General features: G+C 44.5%; 1 protein-coding gene across 2 annotated transcripts in view; it reads right to left on the bottom strand.

Moving 5' to 3' along the window:
* Nucleotides 1-20,003, bottom strand: part of BRINP1 (BMP/retinoic acid inducible neural specific 1) — a 176,502-nt gene that overhangs the window by 54,234 nt on the left and 102,265 nt on the right. For both annotated transcript variants that reach the window (XM_039234611.1, XM_039234612.1), the window contains exons 3-5: nt 13,407-13,597; nt 5,444-5,613; nt 2,465-2,570 (exon numbers count right to left, since the gene is read on the bottom strand). In XM_039234611.1, the coding sequence (XP_039090542.1) occupies nt 2,465-2,570; nt 5,444-5,613; nt 13,407-13,597 (467 nt within the window). The remainder of the gene's footprint in view (nt 1-2,464; nt 2,571-5,443; nt 5,614-13,406; nt 13,598-20,003) is intronic.

The following is a 20,003-nucleotide window of genomic DNA, read 5'->3' as shown; positions in this document are numbered from 1 at the left end:
AGGTATCTGTAGACAGTCCCTTTGTCCCAAGTCAACTCTCTTCAGCTATTCACCATAAGACACCATTCTTTAGGATCACTGTAGTTTCTTTGTGTCCCTCTTAAAGCGTGATGCCCAGACCTGGCCCCAACCTTCCAGGTGTGTTCTGACCGATCTAGAACAGGACAAGGATGTCACCTCCTTTTTGGTGGATAACATACTTCTAATAATGTAACCAATGGTACATCTGGGTTTTGGAGGACGGAGGTTTACGACCATAATTGCTCGTTGAGAAAAGGAATTCAACATCAGGGGTGAAAGTCAATATTTAGAATGAGAAAATTTGGGGACCTAGATGGTGCAGGAGCCCTGGACCTTTAAGCTTCATTAGCTTCATGGTAAATCAGCGTCTAAGTGGCCCTAAGATCTTAATACCTTCCCGGTAACATCTTGTTAATTCCTTCTAAATTTATTCCAATTATAACTCACAGGTCTTTCCACTGCCAACATGCACAGCAGGGTTATCAAATGCAGGCGGGAGCCAAGCTTCCTGGACTCAAACACTGCTCTCACTTTCCAAGGTCGCCAGGAGGTACCACAGGAACTAATACGTTGATAATCCAGGCACGCCCAAGGCAGATCTGTTTTTCTTATGTACTTTCTTATCAGGTTATTACCACACCCACTCACCCACTCTTTCCTCTACTAAAGGGGACAGGGTTATTCTTTGTGTGTCTGAGGTTGGTTTTGTTGTGTTTTCTTTTAACACTAAACCACTTTCTGGGCCTGAATTTCCAGCAGGGGTTTCCATTCAATGCTCCCAAGTGACTCGCCCCAGCCCTCCTTGGGCCATTTTCCAACCATCTTCTCTAACAGGAGCATGAATCAAAGGATTGCCAAGGAACTGGAAGATCAAAGTCATATTAGGCTCTGCTTAGCTCCACCTGCCAATCTCAGCTCCACTTTCCTCCCACTGACATTCAGAATCACCTTTATCCGACACCTTTCTGGAAGGTCACATTTTTAGTCTGCTCAAAGTTAAAGCATGCCATTTTTTTCCCCCTAACTATAAAGTTAATACATGATCGTTGTAGAAAAGTTAGAAAAAGAACTGGAAGCCTAAAATAAATCATCGGCAACCTAACCATCCAGGGGTAACCTCTTTTAACATCTCGGCATATTCCCTTGCAATATTATTTTTCCTTACCCTTTCGCGTTGTTAAGATCATACCATACATTCAGTCAGAAACTAACCATTTTTAAATTAACACTATATCAAATCACTTTCATATATTCTTGGAAATTCTTATAAATAACATTTTAGTACCTGCCTAATATTATGTTGTGTGGATACTACATAATATGTGTAGTCCCCTCATGTGGAAAATTGAGATTTTTTACATCTTTTTTTGCTATTATAAATTATGCTTTTTAAAACAGCACTATCTGTACTTAAAGCCTTCTAAGTTTTCCCTATAATCTCCTCACCTCTCTATGATGAATTAATAAGGGTAAAATTACTATTTTAAAGGGTATATTTTTGGAGCACCTGGGTGGCTCAGTCGGTTGAGCATCTGACTTTGGCTCAGGTCATGATCTCACGGCTCGTGGGTTCAAGGCCCGCATCGGGCTCTGTGCTGACAGCTCAGAGCCTAGAGCCTGCTTCAGATTCTGTGTCTCCCTCTCTCTGACCCTCCCCTGCTCACGTTGTCTCTCTCTGTCTCTCAGAAATAAATAAAACATTAAAAAAATTTTTTTTAAATAAATAAAATAAAGGGTATATTTTCCTTAAGGTCATATGTATCTATGGGGCATCTAACATAGATATGACATAAAATAGACACTAAACAAGTACACATGTTTAAATACATCAACAAAGTAATCCTATAATTGGTGCATTCTCACTAGCAGGGCCTGAGTGTCTGTCTCTGTATACTCTGGCAACCTTGAGTGTTCTCACTTGTAAACTCTGCTAAAAGCACACACACACATACACAAACACATATGTATGTGTGCATAAATATATTAAAGACTACAGACAATGAACGAATAAGGAGAAAGAAGATTACATAGAACCAAAAATTCTATAAAATGCTCTATAGTTCTTGGAATTCAAATAACACCTGCCAAAATACATTGAAAATCAAACACAATAATCCAGGAAATTCAGACACTTGGATATGAAACTTTAATATATATTAGGTCTGGAACATCTATAAATAACACTGTTTAGACATTTTCATCGAAATAATCAGATAAAGCTCACATTTTCATACTTTATATCTGAAAACTAATTAATAACCATGAATTTAATGTCCTGTATATGTTAAAATTTTAAAAAGCCATCATGTCCTGTCTTAAGTTCCGTATTTGTAGTTTTCCTTGGTTTTTCCGTCTTTCATCTTTGTCTTCATTCTGCCTCTGCATCAAATCCCCAAGCTCCCCCCTCCCCTGCTCTGGGCCCCAGTTCCCACAAACATCCTACCTTGAAGGTGCAGTTTGCTCTCCGTGCTTTGCAGAAGGACGGAACTCACAGAGTCCAGATTGTCATAGCTGTTACAGCCCAGAGGCCCAGTGCGTGTCTCTGTGACCTGGAGTGGACATCAAGGGTGACAGGTGTGAGACAGCTGCGCTTGTAGGAGACTTATGAGACAGGGCCCCACAGAGTCAGCCCTCAGCACAGCAAGGCTGGCAGAGAAAGTCTCCTGGCCTGAGCCAATGGCCACCTCGTGGGCACCTCGCCTGTGCCAAAAACCACACTTGGGTGTCACCAAACAGGCATCAGGATAGCAGAGTAATCAAACACACAGACTGGAGCTATTTCCTGCCTCTCACTTCACAAGGTCATTCTAAGTATATGAATTAGTAAGTCGAAGCACAATAGTATATTTCAAAAGCATGTAGTTTAGAATCAGGAGGACCAGCATTAAATCCTAATGGGGCCATGACTTTGCTGTATGACCTAAGGAAGTCACTTATCTTCTCGAAGTTTCTGTGACCTGAAACTAGTAAATCCTTTCCAGGAAGGGGGTGAGACAAGACATGATGGGTTTAAGTGCCTGACACATGACATATGTTCAGAAATGGGCATCGTATTGCCCAGATCTCTATACTCTGTGATGAGTACCTATGTGCTATAAGGCAAGAATAATAAAATTATCCCCATTTTCTAGAAGTCGTTTCGTAACCTTGAAGTAAGCACGATTTAGGATGAAAAGAGGCTCTCATCTCTTTAGCCTTTACTTCCCATGATTTCACACGATCATTTATTGGGGGGTTTTGAGGTTTGCATCCAGTAAAGACACAGTCTCAGTTGTCGGGAATGGTGACCTGTGACACAGCCACGCCACTCTCCAAACACGGGCCACACCTTCCCCCAGCTGCAAAACCTCCCCTTTCTCAGCCTCAACGTCCTGAGACCATCTATAAAATGGTAGCAATACTTTTACCCACCTCAGCAGGTTAAGAGATCATATTTTTGAAGTGTTTAGCACTCAGGAAACAGTATATAAAAGGAGGATTAGTAAATTGAACTTTTTAAACAATTTATTCTCTTTTTTTTATTTTGGTACAAAATAGTAACATGGTTGTTACTGGGTGAGACTCAAAACTACCAATCCATTCTTCTAAGGATGCCGTGGGCAAGACAGCTATACCAGCAGAGCTTCCTCACCTGGGTCAGCTGCTCATCTTCAACAAAGCTGGCGATTCTAGCCAGCTGGTCTTGAGATCGTATCGAGAAATGGCAAGAGAGAAAGCCAAGTTCAAGACTGAGCGAGGAAGACAGTGGTACTATAAGAATGGTTTCTCGAGTGGCCTCCAGCCAATTTCTCTGAGAAATTCTTCGTAAGGAGGGAGGCTGCATTTCCAGGGTGCACAAAAGAAGATTATCTTCTCACAGAGACTCCATATCTCAATCCTACGTCCCACCCAGGGAGGAGAAAACCATTCAGTGATAATGAAAACCAGGCCTTTGCTTCACTCCGACTCTGATGGCTTCATAAAGATCTGTCTCTGTGTGCCGAGTTCCCTAACGATATAACTCCCCCAAATAGAGGCGATTCTTCTGGGATAAGCTGGCTCTTTGTTTGTCGATCTGATTTATTTCTGTCTTTCCTACCTCCCTCCTCAGTTACTCCCTCCCACATCTTTCTGTTCACTTGGTCAATTTCTAACTCCTCGGCCTGAGTCTCCCTCAATGCCTCCTTCCTACCCCCTCCCGCCCTCCACTGTTCCCCTCCACACACACGTTTTTTTCCCTAGAGATATTTTGGAACATCTTAATATAAGGCTAGGTCTGTACTTAATTCAGAAGAAATTGGATCAAGGGTTGAGATGTAGAATGCAGGTATAATCTGTTTTAAGAAAATGTGAGATGCAAGAAATCTGTACTGAACTCATGTGAAAAACTAATCCTTTATATCAAAATTCCTCCCTCATTCTCTTCATACAGGTAATTCCTGAATTTATTGCATTTAAAATAGAATCTTTTTTTTAAATTCTTGTACTCTGAGGCACTGAATTGAAAGTCTAGATCCACTCTATTTGATGTGGCTATTTAAATAAAAACTAATTAAATGAAATAGGTTTACAAAGTTAGTTCTCTGGTTGCCACATTTCAAGTGCTCCATAACCCATGTGACTAATGGCTACTGTCTTGGCCACAGAATTAGGGCACTTCTCCCCTCTTGGAAGGGTATATTGGGTAGTTCTGGTGCAGAGGAGTATGGGTCAGTATATGGTAGGTGTCTTCTGTTGTACATAAAACTTTCACCGGAACACAGCAACACCCATTTGTTTGCATACTGTCCATGGCTGATTTTTATGCTACACCTGCAGAGTTGAGCTGAGGCAACATGGACCATAGGGCCTGCAAAGCTTGAAATTTGTATTCCCTGGCCTTTACAGAAATAGCTGATCCCTGATCCAGATTCTAGAATTCTAGTCCCTGTTAGGGTATTCCAGCTGTATAACCCTAAACAAAAAATCTTTAGTTCTCAGACCTCAGTTTTCCCATCTGTAAAATAGGCAGAGATGATTAAGGAGATGGAAAACACAATTGTTTAAAGAATCCCTGATCTAGGCATCAGTAAGCTGCCTTTCACAAGCTCTACGACCCTGTGAAAATCATTTAACTACTGTAGCTTTCAGTTTTTCCACCTAGTAAAGGGAGTCTAACACTCATCCACACAGGAGAACTTTAAGAGTAAATGAGAGGATTGTTGATAATTATGCCATGACCATAGTCAGAGCTGCCCCAGTAAATCAGCACATGCGGTCACCCCAAGGACAGCGCTCATGATCCTACAGAGCCCGTGACTGCCTCAGTCAGCCGGCTTGGCAGGGGGCGCTGTTCGTTCTATGGGCACAAAGCCAGAGGCTCTCCGCCCATCGGCTCTCAGAATACCTGGGTTGCAGTATTATTGTCTTAAGAACTTTCTGCCCACTCTGCCGTCAAGCCTACCTTGATTGCTCCAGTTGATATCTGGATCTCATGGAGCCTCCTCATGGTGCCGTCACGGTCAACAAAGTAGGACGATGCAAGCTGGTGCAGAGCTTCAACACTTTGTGTGGCGTTCCCTGACTTCCTGTCGAGGCGACTTTTGTCCATGTACATGGTCAAGGCCTCCTCCCCTGCATGGAAACGGAAAGAAGTTCAGGGAGGGAGTCTATCAAGCTTTGGAGTGAGAGGAGAGCTGGGAGCTGGATGCTGAAAATAGTCCTGAATTTCCCACTGATTTTGCCCAAATTCCCTTCTGCCTCTGAAAAGCAAGAGCATGGGGAAAGAGAAACAGTACAGAGGTGGCTGTAAGCTCCACGCTCTGTTAGGAGAAGGACCATGGAAAGACTCTTAGCTGTCAAGTCCCACTTCTACCAATCCACCACGTAGTTCTCACTGGTATTATCTCCTCTTCTCCTCAAGACTCAGACTCTCTCTCTGTAAAATGATGGATTTGCCCTAGATGGTCCTTTCCTCCTCTTCACCCAGGCCCCCACTACTCCCTTCCCCTTCCTTCTTTCCTCCTTTGCTTTCTGTCTTGTTCCTGATGCTGCCCCTTCCTAGACAGATGCATGGATGGGCAGATGCACAGATGGATGGCTAAAGAGGTAGATAGATGCAGAGAGAGACAAGACATTGTTTAAAGGCAGGGCATGGAGATGGGCATGGAGGGGGGCAGTTGTGGGGATGAGCACTGGGTGTTATATGGAAACCAACTTGACAATAAACTATTTGTAAAAAATAAAAATCAAAAAGAAAGAAATCAAAAAAATAAATAAATAAAGGCAGGGAAACCATTGTGCCTAAAAGAAATACAAAAACAAATTGTGGGATCAGTGAAGTCAGACACCATCTATATTAACCAGTGCCCTATTCCTTGCACAGAAGCCCAGGGCTGGGCTTATAGTAGATAGTAAATAGTTAATGCATCAGTATTTTATTTATTTATTTTTTTTGATAATCATGTTTTTATTAAAATCTGAATTTTTTTCATGACCTAAGCCACCATAAATTTAAAAATTAAAAGTACAGAGCGGAATATCTGCAGATATCTATTATCAATATAGCTATATATTTACCTGCTTATCATCTGTTTTTTTTTTAAATTCAATCAATAAACATTCTCATTACCTCCATAAGCCAGGCACGGTGGCTCTGTAAGAGCAATGGACAGGAGGTTACATCCGGTGGGGAGGGAAGGTAGCAAGAAAGTCAGGCACAGAGAGGGGGATTCGAGAGAAAGAGAGAGCCGTGGCGGGGGGCGGGGGGGGAACGGGTGAGGGGGCAGAGAAACAGAGAGCCGGAGAGGAATGCACAGACTCATGTATCTTACTCCATGAAGTTTTCCGTAGTAACACGTGCATAGATTGCCAACAGCAGTAACTCCTGGTGCCTTTTATTTTGGATAGCAAAGATGCTTCATCAGAACTTCAGAAAGAAGTGTCCAGAAATGCCTGCTAAACCAATCTGACCACAATATGTCTGGTTTCACCTTCTGTGAACTGTGAACTTGGGGATGTTTCTTAACCCTTCCATTCGTCATCTTATTCATTAACAAAATTAGGAGAATGGCACCCACTCCATACAGTGATTAAGAAGAATAAGTTAATGAATACTTGTGAGGTCCTTACAGCAGGGTCTGGTTCACTGTAGTAATCAAAGTCGTTTAGAGTTGAAGGAAAAAGCAGCCTCTGGGGGCCAGACTTCCTAGACTGAACTAGCTGTATGAGCAGTTACTTACCCTCCTTATGCTTTAATTCCTCCATGTGCAAAACTGAGGTTAGGGTTGTCAGTGGGATTAAGTTAGCTAACTGCACAAAGTACCTGAATGCTGTCTGGGATACAGTGAGTACCACTTAAGTGTTAATGACTATTACTTGATTACTGCAAAATATCAATTGCATGAGGTTTACCCTACAATACAACGTGTAAGTCTCCATGCTTTCTGAGGAAAAATGTCTGATATCTAAGATAACTGAAATTTCTTAAGAATACTGATTGGATTAAAGAGAAAAAAATTTGCTTTCAGGAGGATAGTGATTAACTCAGGAGGGGTGCCCTGTGCTGACCCACAGACCAGTTCCTGCACCTCAGATCCCTCCATAACTGCTTCTAGAACTGAGTTCCATTCCTGTTCACAGTTCTTCACATGCGGCCTCCAGTCTGTTCACTGCTGTCTCCCTCCATGAACACCAGCCAAAGCATTCCTTCCATCTCCATGATTTCTTGTTGCTCATTTTCCTCCTGGGCTCTCCTCAAATGCTTCTCTCTGCTCAGAATGCCATTCTGCCCCTCCCCTATCTGACTGTTGAAATCCTATCCAGCTTTTGTCACTTTCTCTCAGCCCTCCCTCCTGTCCTTGACCCGGCATACTCCTATACACTCCTCAGAACCCACAGGGGCATCACCTTGCACTTCTCCCACCACACCCTCAGCCCGAGGGAGATGTAATCACCTCCCTCTTCCACTCTCTACCGTGGCCATTCAGTTTATTTCAGCACGCATGCATTGAGCAGTTTGGTAGGGGGACAAATAAATAAGACATTGTCCTCATTCTAAAGTCACCGAGTGACTACAAGTATGCTGTCCAATATGAGAGTCACCAGACCAGGGTGGATTTTGAGCAGTTGAAATGTGGCTAGTCCAATCTGAGGTGCACTAGGTATAAAGGCCACGGTAGATTTCCAAAATCTGAAAATATAAAAAAAGTTATATAAAATACGTGATTAATAGCTTATCCCATTGAGTACACGTGGAAATGATAATATTTTGGATATATCAGGTGAAATAAAATATATTGTTAACATGAATTCTCTCCCCCCCCCCACTTTTTCTTTTATTTTTAAAGAAGTAGTTGTGAGAAAATCTAAAGTGGCTTATGTGGCTCACACGTTTTTATTTTTTATTTTTTTTTAATGTTTATTATTGACAGAGAGAGAGAAAGAGCATGAGCAGGGAAGGGGCAGAGACGGAGGGAGACACAGAATCCGAGGCAGGCTCCAAGCTCTGAGCTGTCAGCACAGAGCCCGATGTGGGGTTCGAACTCACGAACTGGACTGTGAGATCGTGACCTGAGCTGAAGTCAGACACTTAACCAACTGAGCCACCCAGGCGCCCCCTCACACGTCGATTTCTAACTGGACAATGCTGGTACAGGGAGACATAAGGGGGCCATTTCAATATACCAGACGAACAGCAATGGTAGAGGAATAGAAAGAGTGGAATGCAGCCCGGAAAAAGGGTGCCTGCATCCCCGCGGGGAATGTGGAATGATGCTCTGGCCTCTCCAGCCACAACCCTGCCACTCTCCAGGTAGGCTCTGTCCTGCACAAACGCACCTCTTCTCTCATTGTGGCACTCTGTTTTTCTATTTTTTTCCCCCTCCTGGCTAACTTCTACTCATCCCTCAGGTCTCACCCAAGTCAACACCTCCTCCGGGAAGCCTTCTCCCAACTCCCCACTCTTTACTTAAACTAGATCCAAAACTCTAACCAGGTGCTTCCTGTCTCTTTTATTTCTCTTTATTTTTAATTTCTCTCACCTACCACATTTCCTGGTGGTTACTTGCTTAATAGCCTGTCGCCTTCATTAGAGGAGAGTCGCTGTGAGGTCAGGGAGTCCCTAAGAGGCTTTCATCATTTCCTAGTCATATCCCAGCACAACATGGACCAGTATTATGTGCTTAGCAAATGACCAGAGTGCTTGTGGATGAATGAGTATATATGGAAGCGAGCTGACTCTACAGTATTTATTGCGTGATGCATCTGCCTCAACTACGAGACTGAAATCTCCCCATGAGAAGATTCATCATCATCAAAATTAACCTCTGGGTTCCACATGCCTAGACGTGAGTTCAGAGTCAGACACTCATGCTTGCACTTTCCTACGAACCCTCGCGGGTAACGCAGGAGGACATGATCTTCCATCCTCTGGACTCCACAGTGACCTGAATAGATCTGGCATACAAATGACTTTATATACAATGAGACAATGAATTCCAGGATGGTGGGTGGTGGCCTGGGGTGGAACAAGGACTCTATGGATTCTTCTGTAATGTTCCGGATACTTCTCCTGGGTCACATGAAAAACAGATGTTCAGGTATCATGGGATGGATAAATGGATGGATTGATAGATGGGTGGATAGGTGAGTGAATGGATAGATGAATAGATAGATGGGCGGAGAGGTGCATGATTAAATACGTGAACATGCTGGAAGTCAGAGCATATTCAGAGGAATAAATATTCCAAGTGTGGGCTCTCCAAGGGGAGAACGAGAAGGTGGAACAGACCCAGCTCCCTTTGGACTGAAAACTGGCAGAAGCAAGCCTTAGATCAAGAGGGGTTAATGGGCTTCTTGCTGCATTATTAAGACTTAATTTCTTGTTTATTAAGAGAATGCTCTGTTTAGAGTTGCTTTCCCATTTGGGCATTCCTGCAAATTGCCTCTTCACCCCACATAGGCCTTTCCTCCATCTCTCTGTCCTCCAGGGAGTTTGCCTCACTCTCTGTGCCACATCTTTGCGAGGGGAACAAAATGGGACTCAGATGCACTGGGGATGGGGGAAGGGGGGGAGCCGATCCTTTCACCTTTTAAGTGTATAAGGGATACTGTTCTTAAATAGGGGAGGAAGATGTTGGGATTTGGGACCCTCTGGGGCATCTCTCATCCTTTCCTTCTAAGCTCCTGTGACTTTATTCTCGGCCTTTCTCTCAGCGCAGGGGAGCTTCCCGAAAATGCAGGGTGGGAATGTTGAATATACACACAGACATGCACACAAGAACAAAAGCATAAGCCCTCCCGCATAAAAAGACATTCATGTAATTTACACACATTCACATACACGTGCAACCTCACACACACGTGTAGATTGCACCCATAGGCATGAGCCCAATGTATATGCATGTGTGCACTGCACATGCATGCATGTCTGCATGTAGAAGAACTTGCATCCAGGTCTAAGTAGGGATTTGTGCATATCTGTCGATGTAGGTAGGCCATTCATGCCAACTCAAGCTCACATATCACACAGGCTCCAAGGTGTTTCCTCTGATCCAAACCATGATCTTCAGAGATCTTCAGGAAAATGCTATCCTATCCCTGCATCCCTGTGGGTCATTCTAGACCCCCTATTTTCCCCCTAACCACGTTTCATGAGGAAATCGTTCACACCAAGTATTTTATGAGATTAATCAAGTTCACCAACAACTTGAGGAATCCATGGAAATGCCACGTGTCAGCCCTCCCACTGGCTGTACTTTCTCTCTCACACTGCCTTTCCCTCCTCTTCTCACTCTCTCTCTCTCTCTCTCTCAGGAGCCAAATAAATGCATTTACTTGTCTTACATGTGACAGTTTAAGAATCATCTTTTGTTGTTTGAATATGCCCTTAGGAGCTCACCTGACACCCCCAACAGCTTATCAGAGCATTTCTTCTAAATGAACACGGTGTTCTTAGGAAAAATTACAGAGAAGAACATTTTCTGCACCTTCTTGTACTTAGGCAGGAAAACTGATATCCAGACAGGAAAGCGAATTTCTCAATGTCTCCTATTCACCTAGTGAGTGGTAGGAATGGGCTTGAATCCCAAACCCCCAAGCTCCTTAGCCCCACTAAATTACAATAATTATAGTGAGAATAGTAAAACAACACCAGCAATAGCAGCAATGTGTTTGCTGCCAAACACTGTGCTCAGCACTTTTAATGCATCGTTCTATTTCATTGTCACAATACGCATGAAGAAAATACTCTCCGGTATTTCTCGTTCTAAGAGAGGAAATCGAGGCTTAGAGTAGGTGACACCAAAGTGGGGTGTGGACCAAGAAGGAAGACTGGAACCAAGACACGCCAGGTCCAGGGCCTGACCCTCCATTCACTACACTCACCCCTTCCCTTTGTCTCCCATTGCATGCGGAGCCTCTCAAGAAACCATTTCCCACGAACGAGTAAATGGAATGATGATGTTACAAGGGACCCCATGCAGGGTCTGCCATACTGTGTTCAATCCGCAGTCAATCTTTTCCCCTTCCTGCTCCCCACTCCTCCACGGTGAGGACCAAGGGCACAGTTAGGGCCTGCTGTCCAACCCTGGCACCCAATCCAAAGCTTTGCATATTTTAAAATGTTGTGCTGTAAAAACAGAAGAGGAACAAGGCTCTGTGAATAATTCACTACTCCGCCTTGGAGAAATTAAAAATATATTTCACAGCAAAAGAAAGGTCTCTGCTATTTGGGATTTCCAGGGACTCGGACAGAACACAGCTTCTAATTAAAGAACAGAATAGGTTGAAATATATATTTCAAGTGAAATGGGGGGTGGAGAAATTCAAGGAAAAGGGGTACAGGTTAATGAAACACTCAATATGGAAGTGATTTTGTTTTCACTTCACAATAGAATATAATTTATACGACATGATTTAACATTCAAAGCCCTACTTAATATTTGACTAGTATCAGAAAACATTTACATGCTGGTTCATTGGTTTTGGAGTGGGTGGATCGGGGAGGTGAATGAGTTGGTTAAAGCTTATAACTGATGTTGAGTCAAAAAAAATATATATATGCAGGCTTTGCGGACAGAAAGCCCAGTGTTAAAAATGTAGGGTAAACTGTGACCTGTGTTTTGTTTTGTTTTTAGTTTAAATAAATAGAAAACAAACAAACAACAAGACACCCCTTAGCTTTCTCACTGACTAGCCACACCTTTTCTGCCTCTTGGCTTCCTTGGCTAGAGAATGGAGATCACATGACCTCACTTGCAGATTTTGAGGACTAATGGCAGCATACAATGCCTACTATGGGCAAATGATACATAATGGCTCTTCTTACAGTAAGGATGAATGGATCTGCCCACCCTTCCCTCACACCGCCGTTATCATCAAGTTCCTAATCTGGGCTTCCTCGCAATGTAGACTGTGTGCTTGGCCTAGAGAGCACCCCCCACCTCCACTGTGCCTCGCCGACGCCTGCCGAGCTATGTCGCTGCTTCTCCCATGGAGTCTGTCCCAGCCACTCCAGCTCCTGGTGCTTCCCCCTCCTCTGCAGGAGAAGATCGAATGTTATACTTATACCTCTGTCCACCCATCCTGCCTCCGGCAACACGCCACTCTTGTTTCGCGGGCGAAGGTCATATCTAAATGCAACCTCGCAGCTCCCTGAGCAGGAGGCATGGTGTTCCCCCACCAAAGCAGTTTCCCCCAAATTTTGTGACCCTCGTCACTGTGGCAGAAAACTGATGTTCAAGGAATTTTAGCTCATAATATAAAACGATGCATGGAGGCAGGAACCATACGCATCAAAATACGCTAGTCTCTATGTCATATCCCTCTCTTCTTTTAAGAACAATTTTATACCATATCCCCCTCTTTAAGAAATTTATCCTCTCTTTTATCCTGCTCTCTGAAGGGTTGGACTGGATACGGGGGCATAGGTAGGGCGAAGCCGTGTGCAGCAATTAGTCAGCTTTCCTATTAACCGCCGCCAAGCCCATATAAGATACAAACCACCCTGTTTGTAAAATGATAACCTCAAGTTATCAGTCCCTAAAGCAGACTTAAATAAACAAAAGCAACTCTCTAAACAACATCCGAGGCTTAATTATTTCCCCAGATTAGACCACATTCTGAAGGAACTAATACTATAATCAGATTAAGCATCCCTGACGAATTGAGCTAATTCCAAGGTGAAGCCACAAAAGTTATAATTTCCACAAAAGTTAGTAAACTCAAGTTGGACTGCCCCAGGAAATGGAACCGAGTGCTCTGATATGACCACAGCAACCAAGTCAGTATCTGGCAATATATGCTTCTGAGTGACGTATAGATGCAGAGATGTTAGCTTGGCTTGGATCGTAGGGCATCCCAACCTCTCCTCCAACCCAGACCCCCAAGGCATGAACAAGGCTATGGCCCAGTAGCTGCCAACCTACCTCCCAAGGTGGCAGAGATGAGGAGGTGGGTGCCGTACTTTTTGATGATGGTATCTATGAACTGCTGAGTGGTGGGTCTCCTGCCAAGCAGGCGGATGCTTCTTTGAAACTCTGGCATGAGGGGCACTGGATGACGGACGAGGTCTCTCCTCTCGATGGCTGTGTTCCTCACCTTCCAACGGGCAAACTCCCTGGGCAAGAGAGAGGAGCAAGATGCCTCAACTTACCACCTCTACACCCAAGGCAAAGTCCTCCCAGCCATCCCATCCAGGCATCTCTCCTTGGGTGAGAGAGTGACGCCAATTATTCTTAACATTTGACAAATGATACTTAGATCTGGAGCTCTCAATTCTCTCCGGCCAACAAATATTTACTGAGCAGTGCCCACCGGTATACTGTAGCGGGACAGATAGACACGGTCCTCTTCTCATGTTGCTTACGGAGCATCAGGATACAAATATCACCGTCGCCTAGCTGCTTATCCATCTTTCCCCCTAGACTGTGAAGCATACCACTGAGATGGAATCTTCTTTAGGTACATGGTAACTGTTACACGGTAGGATTCCTAAGAATGCCAGCCAAGTGAATGAATAAATAAATAAATGAGTGGATGGAGGGAAGGAAGGGAGGAAGAGAGGGAGGAGATGAAGGCTCTTTAACTATGGACAAGACCTAAAGCACAAAGCAACTTGAGATCCACTCTAAGACGATTCCAGAATCAATCAGCCCAGACCTCAGTTTGATTCACACTTTTAACATATATTCAGTGAGCAGTCACTGGTATTAGTGGAAGAAATAAGGCTACATTTGGAAGACCATGTGGGAGAATGTCCACTCTTCCCTTCACTAATGATGGAGGAGATCAAGATTGAAGAGCCTGAAACCCGGGAATCCTGCTCAGGACCTCACTCCGTCTCTTGCAAACTCTGTGGGGTGATCCTGGGCAAAGCATAATAATTCTCTGTACTTACGTTTTCTTATCTACAAAATCCAATTAATATTATCTACTTCTCATTCCTGGTGCACAGATTACATGAAACGCCAGGTGTGAAAATACCTTTGGAAACTGCCAGGTACTAATCCAATGTGAAAGATAGTTTTACATCTATATTTTCTCACACATTCCCAGACATGAAAATCATTAAAGGTTCACAGATGATGGATAAGAAGCCGGCAAAAGGAATACAAGTAGAAATTTGAAGGGCCTTGGCTCAGGTTCTTTGTGCTTTAATAATGACCTCTGTTCCTACCCAAGATGCAGCTCCTTCTGGAATAACCAGGTCTCTGTGAATTATAAGCTCCAAGTTCCTGGAGAAAAACAGACCAGCCAAGAGGATGGTAAGGTCAGCCACAATAAATGATGGGGACCAGAGTTTAATGAAAAGGTCCCTCTTTCCTGCCACAAGATGGGAGAGACGAATGAAAGAAGGGGCACGAAGCAAGGAGAAGCCGAACCAGAGGTAGGCTTGGATCACCCCAGAATTCACCCCTGTAATTCAGTGGTGGAGTCTGACCCCTGAAGCAGAGGAATGTGGGTCTGGGAAAAAAATGCTTTCAAGTTGGAATACATTTCCAAACCTCAGAGCTTATGGTCCATGCCTGCTTATGGAATCTTTGTTCATACTTCACGGCACCGTTCAAATTCTAAATAAAGTCAGCTCCAAAGTACTTATTAAGTGAATCAGCTGCACTCAGTGTGCCCTTGCAGGGCACCTACTAAGTGCAAAGTATGATGTCTCCAGGAGCAGGATGGATACTCCACCGTCCCACGTCCTTAGGAAGCTCACGGTCTGGCAGGGGAGATGAGCGTTTCTAGGTTGTTGTAAATCCAGGACTACAGGACACAGAAGAGCACGGACTTTTCAGGTCTCTAGGGGAAGCTTCAGAGAAGAGGTCATTTCCGAACCATAGTTCCAAAGTCTGCATGGGCCTTAGATAGGCAGAAATGTGGTTAAGAACAACTATCCCCATGCAAGGAAGGGCAGGAGCAGAGTGGGGGATGCACAGAGGTCTGGGAAGAGCTGATACAGGAGGGAGGGGCTGGAGGAAAAAGTAGGAGAGAGGGCGGGACTTCCGAGCCGGCTGAGGAGAATTTTTATAGGTGTGGTGGGTAGCCTGTGACATGAATCCCATGACCCCCACACCGCTGTGTTCACACTGAATCACACAGGGGATTCAACCCCTTTGCTTGAGTGTTGGCAGGAAGGGACCCAGCCACTTGCTTCTAATGAACGGAATGTGGAAGTAATGGAATGTTACCTCGAGGAGTAGTTTACAAAAGATTTCGACTTATGTTTTGCCTGCCCAGTGTGTGTGTATGTGTGTGTGTGTCTGTCTCTCTCTGCCATGGTGTGAGATCCACATGGTCAGGACCAAAGCCTCTGGCCAGAAGCTTCCAAGAAACGGGGGCCTCAGAGGGACCTGAATCTTACCAGCACCCACACAGGAGAACCAGGAAGCAGACCTTTCCCAGCTGAGCCTCGAACCCACTTACCACAGGTTAGAGATGGCAAGGGTGCCCAGCAAAGCCACACCCAGAAGCCCAGCCCACAGAAACGGAGGTAATGAATACTATTGTATTCAGTCACTATGTTATGGAGGAATTTGCTACTCAGCAAGAGCTGACTGATAAACGGCAATGAGAATCATCAGATATTTCTAAGGAAGAGTCTTTCCTCATCAGCTTTTCCCTGAAATTTATAAAATTATATATACATGTAATTATAAAGTTATATATATGCATAGAAACATACTCATATTTCAGTAAACAAATGTATATGTATCTACATATATATAATCACTTTGATTTATAACTTATGACCTTAGACTACTAATTTTTTTCATGTGAATATGGCTACATTTCTCAAAACTAACATGCATTTACATACAGAGAGGTTAAGTAATGTGTCAAAAGTCACACAGCTAGTTAGTGGTAGATCTGGGAGTGAATAATTGGTATCCTGATTCTTGTATCAGTCTTTTAATATAGATACTGAGAAGTAAAATGTGAAAACCATAGAACTAGTATTGATACACAAATATAATGCCATCTCCACCATCAAATTACAAGCCCATGACTCAATTCCTCCTCTTCCTACCTTCCTTCCTTCCTTCCTTCCTTCCTTCCTTCCTTCCTTCCTTCCTTCCTTCCTTCTTTTTCTCCACAGCCTCTATCTGATGTCCACCAGCTACCCTCCTGCCTCCTATCTTGGTTGCTTCCTTGAAAAAATTAGCGAGGATGCTGATGCTGAGCACCTAGCTCCTTCCTCACAGGGTGGACACAGCCGTAAGTGGGGCGATGCATGGGACCCGGTAAGACACAGCCAGGAACGTGAGAAGAGCTCAGCAGCTGGGGGTATGATTAGGAAGCACTGACTCTGTGCTAGGAACTCCCTGTTTAGCATCACAAGGTTCCTGATTCTGAGGAATTCTTCCATCTTAGTGGACAAAAACACCTGTTTTGGAAAGCTATGTGGCTATGCTGTGTTATTCGCAACAGTAACTTTAGACAGAGAAAGGGTCCCTGACCCGATCTGTACAAGGGGCAAAAGTGGCGGTGTCAACGAATTCTCCCGTACAAGCTCAGTCTTGAGGGGAACATAGGATAGGGAAAGGGTGTTTCCAGAAGAACGAACTCCATGTGCGAAAATGGAGGATGAGGAGGTTGGTGAGGGAGGGGTGTGTGTGTGAGAGAGACAGATGGTAAGAGGTAAAGACAGGTTGTCAGTGACTGTTCTGATTGGCCAACAATCGAGGCTAAAAATACTCGAAGAATGAATTCATGCGACTCTGTGGCCATTGTAGAAATGTTGGAGCAAAGACTAATAGTTACAGGATTCTAAAATTTTATGCCTTTTACCAAAGCACACTGAAGTAAAAGGCTGTCACGGCACTTAGACCTACTCAGAAGTAGATTTAAATAGCATTAGAGCTGAAACAGTTGATTTCTGTTTTCAGAGTTTGGGCACCTACTGTTTTTCTGGATCTGAGGATATTGCAACAAACAAATTAGCTGATATCAAGGAGCTTAAGCTCTAGTGAGAGTGCACTGATCATAACGAGCCAAACCTAACAAGTTGGAGAGGGAGAAGGGCTGTGAAGACGAATAAAGCAGAGGAAGGCAGTCAGGATCCCCAGGGGTGGGGTGAGAATGCAGTTTTACAGAGACAACCTTCTTGATGTGTTGATAGGAAAGGAAAGCCTTGAAGGAAATGAGGAAGAGAGCATGGGGCCATCCGGTGGAAGAATGTTCAGGAGGAAGGAAGAGCAGGTGTAAAGATCCTGAGGTAGAAATGTTTGCCAGGCTTAGGGGACATCAAGGAGGCCGGCCTAGATGAGTAGATAAGTACAGGAGAAGAGATAAAAGGAAGGGTAAGAAGAGAAAAATAACATTAAAATGCAGGTTGGAGTAGGCATAGATCCGAAAGGCTATGTAGGGTTTGGTAAAGACGTCTTATTTTTAAATTCCAAGTAATCTATAGAGTCAAAAGAAGGTTTTCAGCAATGACACAATCTGATTTATGTTCTAAATTAGGACGCATAGAGTAAATATTTCGGGCTTTCCAGCCGTAATTTATCTGTCATAGCTACTCAGCTCTGTCATTGCAGTGTGAGCCGCCACAGACAATACATAAATAAGTGACTATAGCTGTGTTCCAGTAAAACTTTATTCATAAAAGCAGGTGGTTGGCTGGATTTGGCCCCCAGAGAGTGTGGCCTCTGTTCTTTTTTTATTTTTTTTTTATGTTTAATTTATTTATTTCGAGAGAAAGAGAGCAGGTGGGGCAGAGAGAAAGAGGGAGAGAGAATCCCAAGAAGGCTCTGCAGTGTCAGTGCTGAGCCCAATGCGGGGCTCAAGCTCATGAACCGTGAGATCATGACCTGAGCAGAAACCACGAGTTGGACCCTTAACCGACTGAGCCACCAAGTGCCCTGAACCCTGTTCTGAGAGCATCACTATGACTGCTTTCATAGAAGCCATCAAACCCAACTCACTCAACTCATGGATAGGAAAACTGAATTTCAGAGACATTAAGTTTTTTGCCCCAAATCACAGAGCAAATGATTGGCAGGGCTGAAATTAGACCCTAGGGCTCGAGGCTCTACACGCACTGCCCTTTCCCCTGCAACAAGCCACCTTTAAAAAAAAGAGAGAGATTGAAAATAAAGAAAAGTGAGAAAGTCTTGCTTGTCATGTTGTCTAACTGCTCTGCTGGCCCAGGAACCATTTCATGTAAGTTCTCAGTGCATCGAGCACAACATAAAATACATCCTTCCTTCCGAGCCCACAGAGCAAGAAAATTCCCCTCAGAGGAGAAGGCAGGCCTCACAACGGTACAGGATCCGTGGAATATGCTTATGCCCAATTAAACATCTCAGCAGGGCAGGCAAACCAATTAGACTGAGATTAAAAAAGGACCCTGGATGGAAGGCATGGGGTGGCTGCAGTAAGGCCCGTCCCACTGGGGGACCGGGGAGTGGGGGGTGGGAGGGCGGGTGACAGCAGCCGCAGGGGGTGCCTGGAAGACCCAGGCCAGGATTGCAGATTTAAGATGAGGCTGGAGAGAAAGCCGTCAGGCCAAAGCTCTGTGGTCAGAGCTAAGCATTGCCTTTCTGGGACTCCTTCCTCATCTTCCTTACTATAGCCCTCTGCTTTTGTGCACATGCACACGTACACACACATGCACAGACACACACAGCACCCGCGCACACAGATGCACACACCCTCAATGGCACATGGAGGAGGAAAGGCAGTGAGACGGGCTGGGGAACTGGCTCTGTGCCCTCGGGAAGGTGTTTACCCTCCTGGGAAAGAAGCTGATTGTTTGAGTGGATCTTCAGCTCTGCGTCTCGCAGCCCGGGCGCTGGAGGTGGAAACCCTGAATTAAAACCCGGCTCTGCCACCAATTCACTGTGAAATTGTGGACAGGTTAGCTCACCCTCCCTAAAGTGTAGATGTCCTCCAGGAAGAACATGTCTACCACAGAGGGGTGGGTTTAGCATCATATTAAATCACTAAGTACAGCACTTGGAAGGGGCCCTCAGTAACCGGGGAAAGCTATTGTCGACATTGTCACTGTGGGTCCAGTCCTGGGAGAGGCCCCAGTGGGAAGGTGGGTGACAGTGGATAGATGGTGAGGCGGGAGAGAGGAGGAAACAACCAGGCTCTTCGTCAAATTACTTGCGGGTGGAAATTCTGCAGTAGATGGGATGTGACCTTTGTGAAGTCTAACAGAAAGAGTGAGTCTAGGGGCACCTGGGTAGCTCAGTGGGTTAAGCATCCAACTTCAGCTCCGGTCATGATCTCATGGGTTTGAGTCCTGTGTAGGGCTCTGTGCTGACAGCTCAGAGTCTGGAGCCTGCCTCAGATTCTGTCTCTCTCTCTCTCTGCCCCTCCCCACTTGCATCTCCATCTCTCCAAGACAAACATTAAAAAAACTTGGAAGGAAGGAAGGAAGGAAGGAAGGAAGGAAGGAAGGAAGGAAGAAAGAAAGGAAGAAAGGAAGAAAGAAAGAAAGAAAAAGAAGCACTGTTTCCCTAAGTCATGCTGAGAGATCAATGAAATGATGGTCAATTGTAACAGGGTATGGACGATTG

This window comes from Hyaena hyaena, unplaced genomic scaffold (assembly GCF_003009895.1).
Source record: "Hyaena hyaena isolate Hyena2069 unplaced genomic scaffold, ASM300989v1 scaffold_90, whole genome shotgun sequence".
NCBI lineage: Eukaryota > Metazoa > Chordata > Mammalia > Carnivora > Hyaenidae > Hyaena > Hyaena hyaena.
Note: the sequence above shows the minus strand (reverse complement) of the source record. Positions and strands in the feature narration are given on the sequence as shown.